The 19612-nt window shown below is 40.1% G+C and overlaps 1 protein-coding gene across 4 annotated transcripts in view; it reads right to left on the bottom strand.

The window, feature by feature from the left end:
• The window catches only part of TMEM45A (transmembrane protein 45A), a 31766-nt gene extending 13793 nt beyond the window's left edge, over positions 1-17973 (bottom strand). The window contains exons 1-2 of one of the 4 annotated variants that reach the window (XM_039322497.1): positions 17218-17973; positions 5080-5275 (exon numbers count right to left, since the gene is read on the bottom strand). In XM_039322497.1, the coding sequence (XP_039178431.1) occupies positions 5080-5266 (187 nt within the window). In that variant the 5' untranslated portion in view covers positions 5267-5275; positions 17218-17973. Of the gene's footprint in view, positions 1-5079; positions 5276-17208 lie in introns of all 4 variants that reach the window. The other 3 variants (XM_039322498.1, XM_039322496.1, XM_039322495.1) reach the window with 3 other exon arrangements.
• Positions 17974-19612: the final 1639 nt, after the last annotated feature.

Below are 19612 nucleotides of genomic sequence, written 5' to 3'. Positions count from 1 at the left end.
TTTTGGGAGGAGGTTAAAGAAATTTGATACAGATATTGAGGGATTGATTGATAGATTATAAAGTATAATAGAAATAGAAAGGTAATTTTTCTTTTTTCTTTTTTTTGTTTTGTCTTTGTTTTTTGTTCTTTGTTTTTTTTCTGTTTTGAACTAATATTTTTTTTATTAGAAATGATAGCTACTTTGTAATGGAAGAAGAATAAGAAAAAAGAAGAAATGATACTAATAAATGTTTATTGAATATGTTAAGGAAAAAGGTAATGGGGAGACACCCGAAGTGTTAATTATGTATTTAGATTAGAAATATGGAATATAGCAATTGAAATAGTTAAGCTTAACACAGGATCTGGATTTGTGGATCTATTTAGATGAAAGGTTATTGAGGATTGGTATGATTGACTTAGTTGTATTGAAATATATTAACTTGAATATAATATGTTACTAGAGGGAAAAGAGAGAGGTTTTTTAATGATTTAATCTGAACTTTATGAGTATGACTTTGTTTGTGGACAATTGATTGCCCTGCCACCACGTTGATTCTTAAGCATTTGTCTGTAAAATGAAAAAATAAAACTTTTTTTTTAAAAAAAAAAATAACACTACAAAATTAAAGGGGGGGTATGGCTTTCCTTTTACATGTTGCTGCCTGTGTGTGTGGAGGAAATATACCCAGCTTCTTCAGAAACCTGGACAACTGCCATGGACACAAGCTTGTTTGGAGAGATCTTTGGTGATTGGGGAAGGGAAAATTTTCTGGTTATGTAAGCATTTAGAGGTCTTTTGGTTTTGCCATCTTTGATTCCTGTTATCCAAAGAACAGTTACTTTTACCATCTCAGGGATGAAGGTCATAGCATCCTCTGTAAGTAAACCCCGTAAGCCAACCAAGGTCTTGATTATCACCACAATAACAAAGGAATATACATTATTGGTCACCAAGTAACAGAAAGCATTCTATTACAAAAATAAAGGGGGGAATGAAGGGTTCTGGAACAAAGGGAAATTGTTTTGTCTAACTGTTGCTTTCTTGCTTTTTGTAATCAGCTTTTGAATGAGGGAAATCTCATGCAAGCTTGGGAAACATGTACATGGATGGGATATACTAAAGAAGGGAATAAGGGAGTGTACAGGAATGATTGATGTCTTCTTTATGATGTAATGGCTCTGTTGTCTGATTTTCATTGGCTAACAAATTTATAAAGAAATGCTACCAACTTTCTATGGTGTGGCACTTCTGGACATAACTGCCAGTGTTCCAGATTGTTGGCCTCCAAGCTGCTTAATTTGATCAAATAAAGTGCTGCTTGATCAAGAAGACTCCGCTTGGGTTATCTGATTAGATTGATATAGTATCTCAAGTTTAAGTAAGGGACTGGACCTTACAACATGGTCATTTTCTCCTTGAAAGATCTAACTCTTTCTTGGAGTTCTACATTATGTATATTAGAATTTTTATTAATTTTAGAGATAAAATGTTAAAATATAAAATTACAAAAAAGGGAAAAGTAGGAAGGAGGGTCAATGGGAAAAGTTCAAAAAGTAGCATACAAAAAATTAACAAATACAACATAAAGAAAAAAGGTTACTTGTAACTCTCTTCAATACAGCTACAATTATATAATAACATAATCTCTGGTTTCAGTTTGACAAAAAAGCTAAGATATAAAAGATATTCATACCTAACCATCAAATAACAACCCCAATATATAATAATATCCTACTCTAAATAAACATATAGCCAAAATGCATTATAATAACAATTACAAATGAGATGTATATTTCTTTAAAAGATTAAGGTACAAAATAAACAGGCTAGTTATTCAGTTTTGTCACTGAATCTGATCTCCACGCAGGGAAACGACATTCAACACTAGATAGAATCCCAAAGGTGCTTTTTCAAGAGGTAACTGAACTTTCTTTGTTTTTCCTTGAAGAAGTTTAGTTTCTCATCTGTTAAAGGAGAAAATATGTGCCTTAGCTTTTCTAGGACAGGAAAGCCTAGGCCAGGGGTGTCAAACTCAATTTTATTGAGGGCTGCATCAGCATTATGGTTGCCCTTGGGGGGCCGGGTGGATGTGGCCAGGGTGGGTGCAGCCTATGGGTGGGCATGGACGGAATGGGTATGGCCTATTGGGTGGGCATGGCCAGCTCTACATTGTTCGCATCAAGGGGGCCTGTGGGGGCCTGGGCAGGAATGGGATAGATCTGAGGGTCTCTGGCAGAAGGGGGTGGGACCAGGGCAAGTGCCAAGGCATGGTCCACTGGAGGAGCCTCACCGTTCCTCTCAGGCTGGATAGTGCCGCAGGCTTCCTGGAGCCCTGGGCAGCAGAGGTCAAATGCCCAGCCTGGCCCTCGAGCACCCGCAGCACCAATCCCAGCCCCACTTCCCCAAGAGGGCGCACAGCTGCACTTACCTCCTCGTCAAGGCTGCTGCTGCTGTGCTTGCTTTCCTTAGTCAGGTTGCTCATGATGGGTACGAGGGCAAAGTCAGAGGGAGGCCCATTCCCTCTCCATGGGAGGAGACCCAGCTTTGTATCCAAAGCTTCCTTAGCAATAAGATGGGAGACCTCCAAGATAGGCCAAGAGGAGGGGGCAAGGGGATGGTAAAAGGGCAGCAGGGCAGGACTAAGGCAGGACTTCCCTCAGACCCTCCCTCTCCTTCTTTCCTTTCTTCCTTCCTAAGTACAAAATGGGGAGGTGTCACCCCTCGTGAGGAATGAAGAAATGCACCATCTCCTAGAAGTGGCCAGCACATGGCCCTCACCTATTTCACATATCTGGCTTGGTGGGCTGTGGGAGGGGATGCCATGAGCTGCGTGAGAGTCAACGTTACCTGCGCAATGCCGCCCAGCCTCCAGCCTGCCCAGTTTCAGCATGCAGCGAGGTACTCTCCTCACAGCACCTTCTGCCTGCTGAAAATGGGCAGGCTGGGGGCTAGGCAGCATTACACTTCTCATCAGTTTCGCACCATCTGGCTCAGCTCTTGGTGCTATGAGGGGAGCGCCCCGCTGCCTGCCAAAACTGGGCAGGCTGGGGGTTGGGCCTTGTCGTGCTTCTTTTTGGATTTATGCCACCCTGCTCAGCCTCTTGGTGCTGTGAGAAGAGCGCCCTGCTGCTTGCCAAAACCCCTCCCCCGGAGCCCATCAAGCCAGATATGTGAAGTAGGCGAGGGCCATGTGCTGGCCACTTCCAGGCAATGGTGCATTTCTTCATTCCTCACAAAGGTGACACCTCTCCAGCATGCACCCAGGGGGCAGGGCCGATGCGGCAGGGGCTGGTTCCTCGCTGTTTCCACATGGTCTTGTGGAGCTAATATTGAATGTGTTTCAGCATAGATGGCCACCACAAAATTGTACATTGGCTCCCATCTGGCCTGGGCCAGGACCAAGGCAGCGGAGGCCATTCCCTCACTGTTTCCAGGATGGCTTTGCGGGCCCCATGAAACCACTTCGCAGGCCGCATCTGGCCTCCGGGCCTTGTGTTTGACATGTCTGGCCTAGGCAGTTAAAGTTAAGCCTCATGTAAAAAGATTGTACTGAACCAAAGTTCTTACTGTAGTTTATTTCATAATGCTAAAGAAATATTTGGAATCTAAGATGAAGTTGTGCTTTGCTTAATAGAATTTTGCAAAGTTGCTTGTTTCAAATGTATATTTAGAACATACAAGTTGAATCCATGGGAAGTAAGGAACTGAAAGTAACAAATGGGTGCAAGTTTCAAATGTACACAGGTATATGTGGAAAGACATGGTCAACAGAAAGTACAAGGAACAGAATTTGGTAATGCAAGCTCAGCTGATCATCTGTTTGTGGAAAGGTATAAAAGTTTGGGAGTGGTCCTGGTTCATGGCCACATGGCCTCTAGCCGTCACTGTCATGACGGCTAGTCCAATGTTGGTCCTCATTGCAATGGGTTGTTGATGTGTATCCTAAATTCAATAAAATGAACCTCTGAATTCTAAAGTGAGACTTTTGTGATGTGCTGCCTTTGTTTTTGCTGGATTTTTCCCCTGACACATCCAAGAAGCTTGTTCACAACTCTTGAAAAAGCACCTGTGGGACAACCATGACCTGGATGATTGAGAATCTCCATAGACACTAGATAGAATCTACTATACTATATACTACTATAAATAGCTTCAACTTTAATATTTTTTTAAATCCATTTTTCTTTTAAAGGTACTTTAAATCAGTGGTTCTTAACCTGGGCGATATTGCCCCCAGGGGGCAATTTCGTTTTTCAGGGGGGGCCATGGAACGAAAAGGGGAGACGCGGGGCGAAGGAACGAAAAGGGGGTGATATGGGGGCGATGGAGCGAGAGGTTTTGGGGACACTTTTGAGACTTTTTCATACAGTGAATCGCTGTATATCTGATGGAGAGGGGAGCGCTTCTTTCAAAACATTGCATGCTAAGTGGCTCTGTAAAACAATTTGTATTGTATTTTTTTAGCGTGCACTCCAGTTCAGTATTATATTTTCTTTGTGTATTTTTAATCCTTTTTACAGTGTCGTGACTATATATAGTTTCCTCGAATCTTAATTTAGTTTCAGAGTTTTCATCTTGAAATTCTTAGTTCCTGCATTGCGGTTTGTTCTTATGCCTTTTTTATATTTCTTTTTGCGTCTTAAATTTCACTTGTAATTCAATCATTAAATGTTACTGTATTTCTTTTCAGGCATTTCACTTTCTTGCAATTGAATTTTGTTTTCAGTGGTCATTACATTTAAGTGTTTTGAATAAATAAGATAATAATGAAATACATGTATCACGAAGTTTGGGAATAAAGTGACAGGTGGCACCAAAAATTTTCACACAGTTGAGATATGGGAAAAAGACTGGAAATAAATTATTTGCATCAATATGTCCTGATGACAATTTTAAAGAAAACAAAAAAAGTGTTTGGATAAATTGAAGAATTATTTCCAATGTTGTGATTGAGAGGTTATATTGGGGGAGGGGGCGATGACAACTTCCTCATTGGCCCAACGGGGCGATTTGTTCAAAAACGTTAAGAACCACTGCTTTAAATCATAATTATACTTATTTAGAATAATATTTTTTTTAAAAATGTAAACTTACCAATAAGAGCAAAGACAACCTTGATTATGCCCTCAGTAAATTCTAAACGTTGAAATCCTGCCTTTGAACCAAGAGAAATGCTTTTCCTCCTTTGACAGAAGTACCTGAATGGGTATTTCACTGACCACCACAAGCCAATCAAAAGGAAAAAACTTCCAGGAAGAGCATGACCTTTAAAATTGGCCATCTTTTTCTACTGTGGAAAAAGCAGTTCAAAAAATAAAGTAAATTACAGAAGAATATCACATTTATAGGCAAATCTAAGATGTAGCTTATTATAGTTGGATCTAGTAATAAATCATATTTTGTTGCAGGAATGAAACACTATTCCTAGTATTATGAACTGTACTTCTTTGGAAAGGCATCTGTGCCAGACTTCAAACCTGCTTGTATAAGAGATATTTATCAGAAATTTATTTTATTCTTTTTGATAGATATTTCCCAAGTTTTGATCTTCCTCATTGCCTTCACTTTTATTTTCATCACAATGCTCACTGCAGGTGCAGGGAAGCTCTTTTATGTTGACATATCAAAGCCAGACCTATAATACAGGGCCTTGCAGTCAGAAATGGGTAAAGATTATAATTCTATTCATATGATTGCTATACTAACTGATTAAGTTAAAATATGTACCGTATATCCATACTCCTCATGGTGGTTAGTTTACTTTGTTTCCCCATAAGATTCCAATGTAGGCTCAACAATTTTTAAAAATACAATAAAATTCTTAATTGTGTCTTGTTTTCTGACCATCCCAGAAAGTTTGGATTATTGATAGAGCTACAGATTACACACTGTAAGTAAGGGACTGTGTAAAATTGTTATGTGGTGAGAAGTACAGAGAAAGATAAACATGGCAGTTATTAAGTGAGTCATGCCCACGACTTTTATGACCTTTCTTTTTCCACGAATGTTAAGTGAATCGCTGCAGTTGTTCAGTGAATCATACAGTTATTAAGCAAATCCAGTTTCCCCCATTGACTTTGTTTGTCAGGAGCCGGTTGGGAAGGTCACAAATGGTGACCTATGCAACTATTGTAAATACATGTCAGTTGTCAAGCGCCCAAATTTTTTTCATGTGACCATGGGGATGCCACAACAGTCCTAAATATGAGGACAGTCATAAGTCACTTTTTTCAATGCTATTGTAACTTTGAATGATCACTAAATGAACGATTGTAAATTGAGGGCTACCTCTAATTATATACATACTGTATAGATTAGTGTCCCCCAACCTTTTGGGCATCAGGAACTGGTTCCGTGGAGAGAGGTTTTTCTGTCAACTGGAGGGGCATGGTTTTGCATGCTGCTGCATCCTGAGGATGGGTTTCACTTGTTTGCATAGCCCGGTTGCTGGCATGGCACAGACCTGTGCTGGTCCATGGACTGGGGGGGGGACCCCTGATATAGATTAAGATATAGACCTACACCCTTACATATAAGTAACATATAAATATTAATCACTGTCCATCTTGAATACTTAATGGAAGGCGGAAGCTTTAGCGTTCACAAAGTTAATAGTGTATGGAACAAAACTGTGACTGAATCTGGATGTTCCGCTTTGGATACCACGAAGCCTCCTCCCAGAAGGTAACAAGGAAAACAGGTTGTGAAGAGGATGTGTAATGTCCCAGACAATCTTGCGGACCCTGCTCAAGCAATGCTTATATGCTATGTCCTGGATGGGAAGGACGGAACTGCCAATAATCTTTTCAGCCATCCTCACCACTCTCTGCACCGCCTTCCTCTCTGAAGCAGTGATGCTTCCAAAGCAGACTATGATGCTGTATGACAGGATGCTCTCGATTGTCCCTCTGTAGAAAGTGGTAAGGACAGGGGAAGGAAGATGTGCTTTTCTTATGCGATGCAGAAAATGCAAGCACTATTGTGCCTGCTTCACCAGTGTCTCACTGTTGAGCAACCAAGCCAACCTACTTGTTAACTGCACACTGAGGAATTTGATGCTGATAACCATCTCCATGTCATGGTTCCGATAAATGAAGCCAGTCAAAAGAACTTCAAGGCGAAAAATTTGTCCTCAAGAACATTTTATTTGGAAACAAGATTCGGCACTTACATAGTTGAACCCAAGACTAAAAGTTCCCTCCCCGATACAAAGTTTGTTGTTGTGGTTAGTTGCGAAGTCATGTCTGACCCATTGCAACCCCATGGACAACATTCCTCCAGGCCTTCCTGTCCTGTATCATCTTCTGGAGTCCATTTAAGCTCACGCCTACTGCTTCAGTGACTCCATCCAACCACCTCATTCCCTGTCATCCCCTTATTCTATTGCCCTCATTCTTTTCCAGCATTAGGTTCTTCTCCAGTGAGTCCTTCCTTCTAATTAGGTGGCCAAAATACTTGAGTTTCAACTTCAGGATCTGGCCTTCTAAAGAGCAGTCAGGGTTGATCTCCTCTAGGACTGACCGATTTGATTACCTACGGTCCAGGGGACTCACAGAAGTCTTCTCCAACACCATAGTTCAAAGGCCTCAATTCTTTTGCGCTCAGCCTTTCTTATGGTCCAACTTTCACAACCATACATTTCAACTGGGAAAACCATGGCCTTGACTATACGTACTTTTGTTGGCAGGGTGATGTCTCTGCTTTTTAGTATGCTATAGTTTGCCATAGCTTTCCTCCCCAGGAGCAAGCATCTTTTAATTTCTTGGCTGCTGTCCCCATCTGTGGTGATCTTGGAGCCCAGGAAAATAAAATCTGTCACTACCTCCATTTCTTCCCTATCTATTTGCCAGGAATTGAGAGGGCCAGATGCCATGATCTTGGTTTTCTTAATGCTGAGTTTCAAATCAACTTTTGCACTTTCCTTCTTCACCCGCATTAAGAGGCTCTTTAGTTCCTCTTCACTTTCTGCCATTAGAGTGGTATCATCTGCATATCTTAGGTTGTTGATATTTCTCACGGCAATCTTAATTCCAACTTTTGATTCATCTAGCCCTGCCTTTCTCATGATGTGCTCTGCATATAAGTTAAATAGGCAGGGTGACAGTATACAGCCTTGCCGGACTCCTTTCCCAATTTTGAACCAATCAGTGGTTCCGTGTCCAGTTCTCACTGTTGCTTTTTGACATTTAGATTGCTTCTTGACATATAGGTTTCTCAAGAGATAAATAAGATGGTCTGGTACTCCCATCTCTTTAAGAACTTGCCACAATTTGTTGTGATCCGCACAATCAAAGGCTTTAGCATAGTCAATGAAGCTGAAGTAGATGTTTTTCTGGAACTCCCTAGCTTTCTCTATGATCCAGCATATGTTGGCAATTTGATCTCTAGTTCCTCTGCCTCTTGGAAATCCTGCCTGTACTTCTGGAAGTTCTCGATCCACATACTGCTGGAGTCTAGCTTGCAGGATTTTAAGCGTAACTTTACTTCCATGTGAAATGAGTGCAATGGTGCGATAGTTTGAACATTCTTTGGCATTGCCTTTCTTTGGAATTGGAATGTAAACTGACCTTTTCCAATCCTGTGGTCACTGTTGAGTTTTCCAAATTTGCTGGCAAATTGAGTGTAGCACTTTTATTGCATCGTCTTTTAAGATTTTGAATAGCTCAGCTGGAATACTGTCACCTCCACTAGCTTTGTTGTTGCTTAGCTTTCCTAAGGCCCATTTCACTTCACATTCTAGAATATCTGGCTCGAGGTCAGTGACCACCCCATCGTGATTATCAGGGATGCTAAGCTCATTCTTGTATAGTTCTTCTGTGTAATTTTGCCATCTCTTCTTAATCTCTTCTGCCTCTGTTAGGTCCCTGCCATTTTGGTCCTTTATCATGCCCATCTTTGCATGAAACATTTCCTTCATATCTCCAATTTTTTTGAAGAGATCTCTGGTTTTCCCTATTCTATTGTTTTCTTCCTACTTTAGCATTCCAATCCCCCATGATGATAAGGACATCATTTTTTGGTGTTGATTCTATAATATGCTGTAGGACTTCATAGAACCAATCAATTTCATCCTCTTCAGCACCAGTGGTTGGGGCATAGACTTGGACTACTGTGATATTGAATGGTTTGCCTTGGATTCGCACTGAGATCATTCTGTCATTTTGGGAGTTGTATCCCAGTATTGCTTTTCCTACTCTTTTATTGACCATGAAGGCTACTACATTTATTCTGAGGGATTCTTGCCCGCAGTAGTATATCTGATGGTCCTCTGAATTAAATTCACCCATTCCTGTCCATTTTAGTTCACTGATTCCTAAGATGTTGATGTTCAGTCTTGTCATCTCTTGTTAGACCACGTCTAGCTTTCCTTGATTCATGGATGTTAAATTCCAGGTTCTTATGCATCCACAGCTGAGCATCCTTTTGGTTTTGGCCCAGTCGCTTCACTCTTTCTGGCGCTACTACTACTAGCCCTCTGCTCTTCTCCAGTAGCATATTGGACACTTTCTGACCTGAGGGGCTCATCTTCCAGTGTCATATCTTTTTGCCTTTTGGTACTGTCCATGGGGTTTTCATGGCAAAGATACTGGAGTGGGTTGCCATTTCCTTCTCCAGTGGATCACATTTTGTCAGAACTCTCTGCTATGACCTGTCCATCTTGGGTGGCCCTGCACGGCATAACTCATAGTTTCATTGAGTTATGCAAGCCCCTTCGCCATGACAAGGCAGTAATCCATGAAGGAGGATATTGGTCTATAGTTTTTTATTTGCATTAAATCATAGTCTTCTTTGGGTATTAAAGTAATATTGGCTTCAATCCATGTATTTAGTATTTTAGTCTCCAGGAGTATTTCATTACACAGTTCTTTCAAAATAGGATTTGGTATATCTTGTAATGATTTATAAAGCTCTGCAGGTAATCCATCTGGACCTGGAGTCTTATCATTTTTTTTTTTTTTTGCCTTTTTACAGTCTCTATAATCTCCATCATTGATATTTTTCCATTTAATATATCTTGAATATTCTCTGAAATTTTTTAATAAGTCTGCTTTTTTAAAATACTGCTGTATTTTTTCTTTTGGAATTTCTTCTACGTTGTAAAATATCTCATAATAACCTTTGATAATTTTTCTAATTGTATCATTTTGAAACTGTAATTCATCTTTTGGATCTTTCAGCTTATTTATCAGTTTTTTCTCTTTTTCTTTTTTCGGTCTATATGCTAACCATCTCCCCGGCTTGTTGGTATTTTCAAAAAAATTCTGTTTAGCCCTTTTAATCTGTTGAGCCATTATTTCCATCTTGGCTAGATTTAATTTGTGTTTTATTATCTCCATTTGTTTCTTAAGTATTTTCTTTTGTGGGTCTAGTTGTAATTCTGATTCTAACTTTCTGAATTCTTCCTTCAACTTTAACTGTTGTTGTTTCTTTTCTTTATTCTTTTTAGCAGTATAAGTTATAGCCAACCTTCTGAAATATCCTTTGGCCATATCCCACACATTTTGAAGCGATGTTTCTTCTTTCGTTTATTTTGAAGAAAAAAATTCATTTCCTTTGTCACTAGTTGTATAAATTCTTTTTCTTTCAATATTGATTTGTTCAAGGACCATCTTAATTTTTTCTTGGTTCCTTTCTAAGTCATCTTTATTGGGTTATGATCTGCCCAAACATTAGTTTCTTTCTCAACTTCTTGTATCACCGTATTAAGTTCCAAAGATGTCCATATCATATCAATTCTAGACCATGATTTGTGTCTATTTGAGTAAAATATATATTGTAATTTCTTTGGATTTTTTTCTCTCCATATATCTTGGACACAAAGTTCTTCTGTCATTTATGAAAACGCTTTAGGTAATATATTTCCTCCTTTCCTTACTTGCTTAGAGCTTTTATAGTCCAAAGTTCCGTCTGTTATTGCATTAAAGTCTCCCATTATACAGAGATTTTGATAGTTTAAATCTAATATTTTTAATGTAATTTTTGGTAAAATTGTTCTTGTTTATCATTTGGTGCTAATATTGCTACCATTAGTATCTGTTTTTGATCCATCATTATTTCCACCATTAATATTCTCCCCTCTTCATCCACATAAATTGGTTTAGGGTTCATTGTTTCTTTAATGCAGGCATGTCAAACTCAATTAGGGGGTCCGGGTAGGTGTGGCCAGGGTGGGTGCAGCCTACTGGGTGGGCGTGGATGGAGTGGGTATGGCCTATTGGGTGGGCATGGCCAGCTCTACATCATTCATGTCAAGAGGGCCTGTGGGAGGCTGGGCAGGAGTGGGACAGATCTGAGGGTCTCTGGCAGAAGGGGGTGGGACCAGGGCAAGTGCCAAGGCATGGTCCACTGGAGGAGCCTCACTGTTCCTCTCAGGCCATGTGAGGGGGGGCTGGATGGTGCTGCGGGCTTCCCGGAGCCCTGGGCAGCAAACACCCAGCCTGGCCCTTGAGTATCTGCAGCACCAAGCCCAACCCCACTTCTCCAAGGGGGCGCACAGCTGCACTTACCTCCTTGTCAAGGCTGCTGCTGCTGTGCTTGCTTTCCTTAGTCAGGTTGCTCATGATGGGTACGAGGGCAGAGGGAAGCCCATTCCCTCTCCATGGGAGGAGACCCGGCTTTGTATCCAAAGCTTCCTTAGCAATAGGATGGGAGACCCCCAGGATAGGCCAGGAGGAGGGGGCAAGGGGATGGTAAAAGGGCAGCAGGGCAGGACTAAGGCAGGACTTCCCTCAGACCCTCCCTCTCCTTCTTTCCTTCTTTCCTTTCTTTCTTCCTAAGTACAGAGTGGGGGAAAATATTTGAGATGAGGGAGGGAGAAAAACAAGCAAGAAACGCAGCTGGGGAGGTGTCAACCTCCGTGAGGAATGAAGAAATGCACCATCACCTGGAAGTGGCCAACACATGGCCCTCACCTACTTCACATATCTGGCTTGGTGGGCTCTGGGGAAGGGGATATCATGAGCTTACGTGAGAGTCAACGTTACCTGCGCAATACCGCCCAGCCCCCAGCCTGCCTGGTTTTGGCAGGCAGCTAGGTACTCTCCTCACAGCACCTTGCTGTCTGCTGAAACTGGGCAGGCTGGGGGCTAGACAGCATTACACTTCTCATCAATTTCGCACCACCCAGCTCAGCTCTTGCTGCTGTGAGGAGAATGCCCCGCTGCCTGCGGAAACCGGACAGGCTGGGGGGCTGGGTGTCGTCGGGCTTCTTTTTGGATTTACACCACCCGGCTCAGCCTCTCGGCACTGTGAGGAGAGCGCCCCACTGCCTGCCAAAACTCCTCCCCTGGAGCCCATCAAGCCGGATATGTGAAGTAGGCGAGGGCCATTTGCTGGCCACTTCCAGGCAATGGTGCATTTCTTCATTCCTCACAAAGGTGACACCTCCCCAGCCTGCACCCAGGGGGCAGGGCTGACGCAGCAGGGGCTGGTTCCTTGCTGTTTCCACATGGTCTTGTGGAGCTAATATTTAATGTATTTCAGCATAGATGGCCATCACAAAATTGTACATTGGCTCCCAGCCGTCTTGGGCTAGGGCCAAGGCAGCAGGGGCCATTCCCTCACTGTTTCCAGGATGGCTTTGCAGCCACATGAAACCATTTCACGGGCCGCATCCGGCCCCCGGGCCTTGTGTTTGACATGTCTGCTTTAATGTATAGGGCTATTCCTCTTTCTTTTGAAGTGCTAGTGCAAAGTAAAGTTTGCCAATTTTCAGTTGTTCTAACAACTAATAGTGTTGTCTCTTAATATATGTTTCTTGGAGACAAATTATATCCATTTTTAATTTTTGTAATTGTGTAAAGAATTTTCTCCTTTTTGAGGGAGAATTTAGTCCATTTATATTCATTGACAAAATCCCAGTCTCCTTCTCCATCTCTTTCAGTTATATCTAGGTATTAATCTTCTAGTCAATCTTATCTGTCTCTAATCTCTTGGTCTTGCTCCTTCTTCTGTGTATGTGTTTCTAATTTCTTCCTACTCTCTTGGTTTGACTGCTCCTTCTACTGCCATTTCTTCCTGTTTCTTTGTTTCTCTCTTTGTAGCAGATTCAAAATCACCTCTTTCCAGAAATGCTCTATGGTTGTTGAAGAATTTCATTGCTTTAGGTGGTATATCCAATCCATATCTTTTCATATCCCAATAGATTAAAATCCCTTCTTGAATCAGCCATCTGAAATTCACTCCTTTTCCAATTAATTTTCTAGTTAAAAACTGGTATTCTCTTCAGGATTCTCTTATTTTCCTAGGAATATATTTGAGGACTACAATTTCTTTTTCTTTGTATTCCAAAAGTTCATCTCTTATTCTTCTCAGAATCTCATCTCTTATAGATCTTTTGAGAAATCTAACATGTACTTCCCTTTATTTCTTCTAGCATAGTTTGAGTTGACTCGATAGGTCTGATCTAATTCTCCTTCCATTTCCCATTTCCTGATTCCTAATGTGTCTGCCAATAATTCCGTTATCAGGTCTAGAAGATCCTCTTCCTTATCTTTCATTATATTTGAAATCTTAAAAAGTATGAGGCTCTTTCCATCTCCATCACAGCTGTCTTTTAGTTCTTCATTTATTTGCATCAATTTCTGATTTTCATCTTTTAAAACTTCTAATTTCTGGTCAACCTCAGTTGATTTATCTTCTATTTCTTGGATTCTTTGTTGGTTATCTGCAATCATCTGTTTAAAACTTTCAAACTGAGAGTCCATGTTATTAATTTTTTGATTCATTTTATCAAAATCACTTTTCATCTCTTTGTGGTTTCTTGTTGTAACTGCCATGTGAGTAGCGATTGCCTCTTGAATTGCTGGTAGCATCACTTGGGTTTCCTTTTGGAAGTTATTAGACTTTTCTTGTTGAAGCATTGTATCAATTAATCTCTGATAGACTGGACTTGCAGAAGCAGAAGAGGGAGCAGAAGTTCCTTTTTTCCAACTTTAGATAGATTGGTGATGCTCATCTTTTATCTTTTAATCATACTTTATAATCCACCAAGTAAATCAAAATTTATAATCCAATAGGCTCCTAATAAATAGGAGAGGTAAATAATAAAAAAATAGTAAGTAGTAAAAAAAGAACAAAAAGGAAAAAAGAGAAAAAAGAAAATGTATATATATACCAAAATTTGTAATCCAAAGTGTTCTGTTAGAAGAAATTTCTTGTTTTTCGCCCTTTCAAAATAGCTTGTAAAAATTCCAGGTCAAACTGTATTTGTAATCCAGGGAAGTCAGATGACTTCAAAAACAATTTTTATTTATAATTGTAATCCATCCTGTAGAAAAGGGCAATCCAAAAAGAGTCTTTTCTTTTTCAGCCACAATCTTCAGGACTATAAATTCCAAGGACATCAAAGTGTTTAAACTATAAACTGTCTCTGGGCATCCAGCCAAGTTTTAAAACTCCAATCAAAACAACTTAGTAAGATAAAATAAAAGCAAGGTTAAATATAGTTCTCAATTTTGCCACTAGAAGTTATTAGATGTCCATTCCCACCATATCTTAAAAAAGTTAAAATCCGATGGTTTCCAAACAAGAAATTAAAAAAAGTTTTATAAATGCAAAAGTTTCCAAAATTATCCTTCTTTTATGCCTCAATTATCTTCACAATACTGTTATAAGTCAGTTTTAATTTCTCCAAAGCTTAAACTGCCACTTATAGTTCAGGAGGGAGGGGTAGAAACTCCCCCTCCCTGAAGCTTAGGGATTTCTTGCTTTTGAGTGCTTTTTCCCAGAACCAGTCGCTTGTAGAGAGATAAGGAAAGCAGTCTCACCCGAATCAGTTGTTTTGCTTTCCACTTGTTAGTATTCATTGTCTCCAATGATCAGCTGCTTCTGGCTGACTGCATGGGTGCAGTAGAGGCCAGTCGCCTCTGTTGGGTGAGTTTTGGTCCTATTGGACCCCCCAGCTGGTAGAAATTGGACTTGGGGAACAGAGTTTCATTCCCCAGCATCCATGTTGCAGCGACGTCACTGGAATCTTGGCATGATCTGCTTTTGACAAGATCTTCCTAGGTATTTAGGTCAGGCAGATAGGTCTGTAGTTTTCTGGATCCATTTTTTTTTCCCTTTTTTGAAGATGGGAACTACTTCAACTCTTTTCCAGTCCTCTGGTAGTTCCCCAGTGGTCAAGAATCTTTGAAAGATATAGTTCAGTGGTTCTGAGATCATATCTGCCAGTTTCTTCAGAACCTTGGGGTGTAGACCATCTGGTCTTGGTGATTTGAACTCATCTAGGGTGGACAGGTGCTCCCTTACTATTTTCTTGTTTATCTAAACTTGTGTTTCTAATCTGTTTTTTACAGTACTGTTTTTGATAGGTTGGACTGTTTTTTCCCTTTGTGTAAATACGGAGGCAAAAAACAATTCGAGTAGTTCTGCTTTCTCCCTGTTGCTTGTCACCTTCTTGCCACTCCCTCCCACTAATGGACCAATCATTTTCTTAACTTGTTTCTTGTTTTTTACATGTTGAAAGAAGCTTTTTTTTGTTATTTTTGACAGTTCATTTTGAGCCTTAGCTTTCCTCACTTCATCTTTGCAGGTTTGGGCTATTGCTGATATTCTGCCTTAGTTATGTGCCCCTCTTTCCACTTTTTAGACTTGTCCCTTTTGTCTTTCAATTTATCAGAGAATTCTTTATGCAGCCATGCTGGTTGCTTTTGAGAGCTGTTATTTTTTTTCTTCATTGGTATTGTGCTAGATTGGGCTTTTATAATCTCATTTTTCAAACTTTCCCAAGTTTCTTGTGTTCTTTTCCCCTTGAGGATTCTCATGTGTGGAATCCTTCCCAAACCCTCTCTAAGTTTATTGAAATTAGCTCTCTTAAAGTCCAAGACTCTAGTGTGACTGTGTTCTGTTGCTTGTGCTTGCATAATGTTGAATTCCAGTATTGCATGATCACTCCCACCAAGGTTCCTGTGGCTTCAACACCTTATATAATTTCATCTCTGTTAGCGAGAATTAAGTCCAATATGACTGATCCCCTAGTTCCCTTCTCTACTTTTTGGGAGACAAAGTTGTCTGCTAGATTTGTCAGGAATTTGTTTTATCTTCCACTTGGTGCAGAGTTTGTCTCCCAGTTGATGTCAGGGTAATTAAAGTCCCCCATTACTATTGTGATATGCTTCCTATGTACCTTAGTTAGCCAAAAGTTCATCTATTACCTCTCTTTGGTTGGGAATGATGAAAACAGGACACCCTCTCCTCATCCCAAAGATATAATATCAAGTCTAAACCACAGGAATGCAGAAGCAGCTAACAGCAATTAGGATTGACAGGATTAGAATAGAAACACTAAAAGGTACACAACAATAAAATAATCATACCGGATCCCTCCTGGAGCAAAACTTAACATTTTTTTAGACAGAATTGATAAAGAAATTAACCCAACAATAGACACTGACCAACAAATAAGAAAGACAAATTTTAAACTCATGAATCAGAAACCACAATTTTAGAAACCATGAAAGGGTTTAAGAACTCATGTTTGACGACCATTCTGTCTAGCTAGCTGGGGATTCATGCTGAATTGTCACTCAACTTTAATCTGCTTGATGAAACCTCTCTTTCCAGTAGCTGGCTTCACGTTCTATTTGTTATCTTCTGCGCTGCTTGCGAGAATCCAGACTAGAAGAGCCTGAACGGGGGAGTTCCTCCCTACAGGATGCCTATAGTTTACACCTATGGCATCCCCCAGCCATTTATATTGATCCAACTACATTCAAGACAGTTTTCATCATTGTTGTGCTCTATTTCTGTAGATATATAGTTATTTCTTATATAGAGAGCAACTCCACCTCCTCTTTTATTTGGTCTGTTTCTTTTAAATAATTTAAATCCCAATAGAAATTGTTTAAGGACAATTTTAAGGGAAATTGCCTAACAAGGGGAACGGTGCTCAACAGTTTTAACCTCACGAGTCCAAGCTTAGTATTACGGTATTAACAAATTGCTGCTATTAACGGGTAAAATGAGGACTCAAGATTGTTGGGGGCAATATGCTTGACTCTCCAAACCGCTTACACAGGGCTGTAAAGCACTGTGAAGCAGTATTTAAGTCTAAGAGCGATTGCTATATTTCTCCGTTATGTACGTTTAAAGTTGTAATTGTATTGGTCTGTTTCATACTCAGGGAAACTATCTAATCCGGGAATCAGAACTCCGCTTGCAACTCCCCTTTCGTGCAGAAGTCAGTGAAAACACACAGAGGAACATTTCATAAAGGCTTACCGAACTTACGCTGCTTCTTTACAACTTAAAACACCCTCCAGAGTCTTTGGAATTTTATGTGGAATTCGACGCCCGGATACCTGGACCGTCCATAGTCAAATGTGCGGACGTGCCGGAGAGCACCTCATTTCTCCGTGACGAGGAAGAATTCGGCTGCTCTCCACCAGGGATGCTCCCTTTACAGTCCTGCCCTCTCCATCCCGCCTTCTTCGAGGAGCCCTACTGGCTCCACCGATGGGGCACCCACGTTCTCCTCCCCTCCCGCTTTCATCTCTTCTCGACTCCGGTTGGGCTTTGGCAGGAATCCATTCTCTTGACGCCCCCCGCAACCCGGGAACAGCTGCCCTCTGCTGGAGGCGAAAAAGACTATCAATAGGGCTGTAGTGATGTGGCAGCGAGCGGGAGTGTGGGCCGCAGGGAGGCGGAGTGTTCGGATGTGGAAGGTCCTTCACGGGCATGAAAGTGTTCACAGATCTGCTTGAAAGCCTCGGATTTCAGCTGCAGATTTCTGCCTCTCCCGTCGCAGATTCCGAAAAAGCACAATCGAAGGATCCCAGCGCTGCTCAGAAACTCAGAGAACATCTGTGAGAGTTTCCAACCAGTTTTTCAGAGCTTACATACGCGCACAGCGCACGGACACGCAAACCCCCCTTAGGCTCTTCCCTCGGAAAACACACATTCCTGTTTGCATTAATATACACTTCAGTACAATCACTATGGGCCAGAGAGCGTTAGTCAAATTCAGTTTCATAGAAAAATTCTTCTATAACGCTAAATCACTAAAAGTCTTTAATTTGGGCAAGCTAGTTCCACAGTAAGGCCATAAAGGGGATGAGGGGGTGGGGGGGGGGAAGCAGGCAGACATACAGAACATGCTGCTAAAATTAAATGAAGTTAGTCAGCAAGTAGAAACAAATGACCCTTTCTTATTTCTCAGATCAATAAACTGCAGGCACTTCATGGACATACATTTGCAAGGACTCTCTGAAATTTCATTGTTGTACACAAAGATGTTTTCTAGAATTATATTCCTACTAGTGACTTGGAATAATTTTAGAATATTCAACCACTATTATACCCAAATCACAGTAATCACAATCACCTTTATGTCATTTCAATAATGGCAGAGTGATGCTATAAAGATACTGTAAGTCACCATTGGCAAAATGGTATAAGAGTGTCCTATTTTGGATCAATTATTTTTGCAAATGTAATCCAGTGCCTTATATCGTATAGGTAAATCTTTAAGAATACCAACATGTATGTATGTATGTATATATATATATATATATATATATATATATATATATATATATATATATATATATATATGTTCTGGAGTTGGAAAAAATGTTCAGTCATGAGAATGTAATTTTGAAGTGCTTAAATTGATTAGGTGATTTTTGTCTATAATAATATGATCTGATAAGGTATGATAACTAATTGGATATCTGAAGTTTGAGTAATGAATTGAAAGGAATTAAGGTTTAACATTGTTTTTTTTTAAATTAAGTTAGTTATCACTGGAAGAAGAAATGAATGAGATTGGTGATAAGAGGGTTAAGAGAGATTAAAAACTTCAATATACATGGTAGAGATACTTGAAGTGATAATTTGTTGATGTAAAACAATATTTGATTATGGTAATTTTAAATTGATAAAGCTTTAAAACAGGTGGAGTAGTAACAGAAATTTAAGCTCAGAAATGGAATATATTAAATCTATTATGTTATTTGTGAGAAATAGAGAGATGATAGTGAATGTATTAAGTTGAGCTGTTTATGTATATTTTTTTTACCTTGAATTGTTTGTTTACCCAAACACCACAGTGTGTCTAAAGTACTCTTTGTTAAAATTAAAAAACCAATAAAATATATTTTTTTTAAAAAAAGAATACCAACAGAGAATCAATGCACAAAGCAACTTTCAGACAAATACTAAAAGTATTTACAGATTTGCAATGGTATTTTAGACAAAAGTCCTCACATCATAGTGCTTTTAAAAACTCTTTTCTTTTTGCCCAGAACTGATTTTAAATCTCTTTTTCTTCTTCTTTTTTGTATACCATTAATAACATTAGATGTTAAACTGGAATGGAGAAAATACTGAACCCTGAGGCGACATGTAAAGCAGGGGCTGATAGTAGGACTCCTCACCCCACACCAATGCTGACTGGAATCAGCCTTGGAGGAAGGAAGAGAACCAGCACAGCACAGAATTGCCCACTCCCATATCCTGAAATGAAACCAGTATACTAGTGTTGATGGTATTTAAAGAAAACAAAGGATCAAGAAGAGCAAGGATGGACACACTACCTTCATCCTGTTTCTGCCAGAAATAATCCAAAAGAACGATGAATGCTTTTTCAGTCCCATATTGAGGCCTGAATCAAGTGAAATGGATC

The sequence above is a fragment of the Crotalus tigris genome, unplaced genomic scaffold, assembly GCF_016545835.1.
Source record: "Crotalus tigris isolate CLP2741 ecotype Arizona unplaced genomic scaffold, ASM1654583v1 scf7180000024115.3125172, whole genome shotgun sequence".
NCBI classification, from domain to species: Eukaryota; Metazoa; Chordata; class Lepidosauria; order Squamata; family Viperidae; genus Crotalus; species Crotalus tigris.
Note: the sequence above shows the minus strand (reverse complement) of the source record. Positions and strands in the feature narration are given on the sequence as shown.